The sequence below is a fragment of the Mauremys reevesii genome, linkage group 1 (genome assembly GCF_016161935.1).
Source record: "Mauremys reevesii isolate NIE-2019 linkage group 1, ASM1616193v1, whole genome shotgun sequence".
Classification (NCBI taxonomy): Eukaryota; Metazoa; Chordata; order Testudines; family Geoemydidae; genus Mauremys; species Mauremys reevesii.
Window position 1 is genome coordinate 11,216,881 of NC_052623.1, and position 3,963 is coordinate 11,220,843.

The following is a 3,963-nucleotide window of genomic DNA, read 5'->3' on the forward strand; positions in this document are numbered from 1 at the left end:
GGGTCTGAAGCAGAACCTCAGATCCAAACACACCCACATTCTGGGCAAGTTCAAAACCTGATCCAAATTCTGCTGCTGTATATTTTAATTTCCTGTTTCATCTGCAGTTTTATATCATTCCCCACCTGATCCAGCTTGGGTGCCTATCGATAGGGGTGTTCAGCACCTCCTAAAAATCAAGCTATGTGCCCAAGCGTGGATGAAGGCAAATACTTTCAACACCCAAGATTGAGAATGTGGTGCTGAGTGGCTCTTTAGACGTTTCACAGGCAGATGACCTCTCTTGCCTTTAGCGTTGGTCTTAGTTCCTTTCTGTTAAGGTGCCTGGATTCTGAAAGGGGTTGTGGAATGCAGTTTATGTGAAAGAGACTAGGCGGCTTACATTTGAGTCTTGCTTTTTTTTAAAACCTGGCCTTCCGTTCTGAAGGCATCATTTGCACCTGGAAATAGCTGCCCCCACAAATCGGATGGGTAGAGGCCTCCGTGCCCACATTCCTGCTGGCAGATCATTGTGGGTGCAAACAAAGGTGGAAAGCCCTGAGAGCTAATGATGGGATGGAGTCAGGAGCCACGTGTTAAAATTCCTCCACCAAATGACTGGGAAGTTTGGGGGGATTTTGTACGTTCTCTAGATATTGAGAATTATTGATCTTCAGATAACACTCAGAATGTGCAAGGCACTGTACAGACACACACACTATCTCACACACACTCACACATGCACACACAGATACTTTTCTTCATCAACATTAAGCCCTCTGTAACATACGGAGGGGGAGATAAAGGAATACAAACCAAAATACGGACCATTTTTTCCTGCCATTCTATGCATCTATTATGTTAAATACATGCATATCAGCTCTACCCAATGGTCCATTGTTCCTTGGCCGAGTGGGTCTTGAGGATGGGTCTGAAGCAGGAATGGGGATTGGGCCGGTTCAGGGAGGCTATTCTATATTAGGGAGGCAACGTGGGAGACAGACAGGTGGTTGCTCCATCCCTGGCAGAGTGGAGGGGAGAGGGGACAACACAGGAAGAGAACTGAGTGGATCAGTAAGGAGACGGAGCTGTGAAGGGCCCTGAGGATGAGGACAAGGAGCCTGTGGAGGGATTTCATGCTTTGGAGGTGTGAGAAGAGGCATGTGGACCAGAGTGGAGGAGGTTGCCGGAACCAAGGCTGGAGACGATGAGGAGCTGGAGATGGAGGAGAGTTTTTGTTGTGTAGATAGAAGGGTAGGATCTTAGGAACATGATGGAGAGCGACGTGACAGCACTTGGACACACCCTGCACACGCAGGTCGGAGGGGTCAAAGACGTCTGCCAGGTTGTAGCCCTGAGTGACTGCGAGGCTGGAGGTGTTGTCAGCCGTGATAGAGATCGGGGAGAGGAGAGGGATTGAGTTTGCCCCACTCCCCTCCCTACTCCCCAGCGTAAGAGAGAGTAGGCTGGGGTCAGGGGGCTTCCCTTGGAATTCAGTCCCTACTCAACCTTGGTCAGAAATACCCTAACCATGCTGCAAAGCCCATATCTACTGTCCCAACTTCTCACCTGGGCAAGTGTAGGAGTCAGGGGGTGGGTCGCTGTCTGAGGGAAGAAAGGGTTTTGCTAATTTCTAAACTATCTGGGTTTGGCTGATCTGCTTGATATGTTCTGTGGTCTGGGGCCAATCCAGGTTGATCTTGCACAAGCCCCTAACACTCCAAAATAGCAAAATATCATTTGAAATCTGAAAGCTGCAGATGTAAATGGAGTGCGAAGTTCATCGTGTCTCCCCCAAGCACTGAGGTACTCTGGTGATGGCACTGAAAGAAACACTCATGATAATGCAAAAGGTAATGTAAAGACACACAGGGAAAATTGGAAAGTCTTCAGAAAAAAAGGGTTGGCATCACAGGTCTGATGTGTTGAGCCAACTCCAGACCTGATAGAAGTGGCCTGTTGAAATAATAGAGTGGTAGATTTTTAAGGCAAGAAGGGTCCATCATGGCCATCTAGCCTGACCTCCTGCATATCACAAGCCAAAGAACCCACCCGATGATTCCTCCATGCAGCCCAGTAACTGATGGTTGAGCCAGAACATCTCTCTGAGAACATCCAATCTCTATTGAAAGCCCCCGAGCCATGGAGAACTTACTAAGCCTCTGATGGTTCTCTTGAACTGGTTAATTCCATCTTAGTTCCAGTAGCACAGTTGCATCTAATTCACAGTTTGCACTCTGAAGGCTTCAACTTCCAGCCACTAGAACTTGTTATGCCTTTGCCTGCCAGATTCAAGAGCCCTGTGGTAACTGATATCTTATCACTTTGTACTTACACCCCTGGATCCAGGCTTTCATTAATTTGAGGTCCTCGATATTTACTACCCAAACAATGTTTCTATCAGCGCCAGACCTTGTCATCCATTCCCAATGGAGTTGCACCCCGTGAGCCAGACACATGTGCATAGTGTCTGTTCACCATCTCCTATGTTTTATTGACAGGACAGACATTGATGTGAAACTTGCAGAGGATGCTCCTGCAGGGTAACCTGTCAGCTCCCAACGGCACAGGCTCTGATCCATCAGTGTTCTTCCTGATGGGCATCCCGGGGCTGGAAGCTCTGCACCTCTGGATCTCCATCCCCTTCTGCTCAGTGTTCACCGTGGCCCTTCTAGGAAACTGCACCCTCTTGTATGTTATCAAGACAGATCCCTCCCTACACAAGCCCATGTTCTATTTCCTCTCCATGCTGGCCGTGGTCGACCTGGTTTTATCCACAACCACTGTGCCGAAAACACTGAGCATCTTCTGGGTTAATTCCAGGGAGATCAGCTTTAATGCCTGCCTGGTGCAGATGTTTTTCATTCACTCGCTCTCCACCCTGGAGTCTACTCTACTGGTGGCCATGGCCTTCGACAGGTATGTGGCCATCTGCAACCCCCTGAAATACGCCTCCATCCTGACCAATTCAGTGATAGCAAAGATCGGGCTGGCGGCTTTGGCCCGGGCTATTCTGCCAGTGATCCCTCTGCCCTTCCTCCTCAGGAGGCTGCCCTACTGCGGGTCCCACGTCATCTCCCATTGCTACTGTGAGCACATGGCCGTGGTGAAGCTGGCCTGTGCTGAGACCAGGTTCGATAACATCTATGGGATCGTCGTAACTGTCTTCATTGTGGGGCTGGATCTGATGTTCATCTCCCTATCGTATTTCAAGATCCTAAGGGCTGTCTTAAGCCTGGCATCCAAGGAAGAGCAGCTCAAGGCTTTCAGCACCTGTGGCTCCCACCTTGGTGCCATCTTAGTATTCTACATTCCTGTGGTCCTCACCGCAACAATACACAGATTCGGGAGCCATGTTGACCCGCACGTACACATCCTGCTGGCCAATTTCTACCTCCTCTTTCCTCCCATGATGAACCCCATTGTGTACGGTATGAAAACCAAACAGATTCGTGACCGGGTGCTGCTTCTGTTCCGAGGGAAAAGCTTCTAGGCTGAGCAGGAGGGGGCTGCTGAGTGATCAGGAAGCGGAGGATGCAGGAGAGGTTTTCTGAGTTAATTAGACAGCATGTTTGTGGGGGCTTTGTGTACGCGGGGATGGGAACTCCACCTCCGACTCACAGGGAACCATACACCATCCCCTACATGCGCTTAGCACTGCTGTCCAGAAGGTGATCTTGGCCCTGTCCTTGTCCTCACTTGGCCACATGTGTGGAGTGTGTAGGAGTGTGAGGAGTGTGAAGCCTCCTTGCACCTTCTCTTGCTTTGCTGGAACATCTGGCCTTTATTATTGATACTTCCAGGCACGGCCATGGACATGTATGCTGCAGTAACAAATGCTGTATCTGCCCCTGAAGTTCAGTCACCGCTGAGATGTAGCAACACACCCGGGGCCATTTAGGCACCAGAATAAGTGCTGAGTGCTGGGCTCTTCTGTGCCAAATGTGCCACCATGGAAGCTGCTGGTGCCAACCTTTTCTAGGG

At 49.8% G+C, this 3,963-nt stretch overlaps 1 protein-coding gene across 1 annotated transcript; it reads left to right on the forward strand.

Annotated features, from left to right (window-relative positions):
* The first annotated feature begins 2,509 nt into the window (after positions 1-2,509).
* On the forward strand, positions 2,510-3,472 carry LOC120386864 (olfactory receptor 52K1-like). The gene has a single exon (XM_039506836.1). The coding sequence runs from the start codon at positions 2,510-2,512 to the stop codon at positions 3,470-3,472; it is 963 nt and encodes a 320-aa protein (XP_039362770.1).
* The last annotated feature ends 491 nt before the right edge of the window (positions 3,473-3,963 follow it).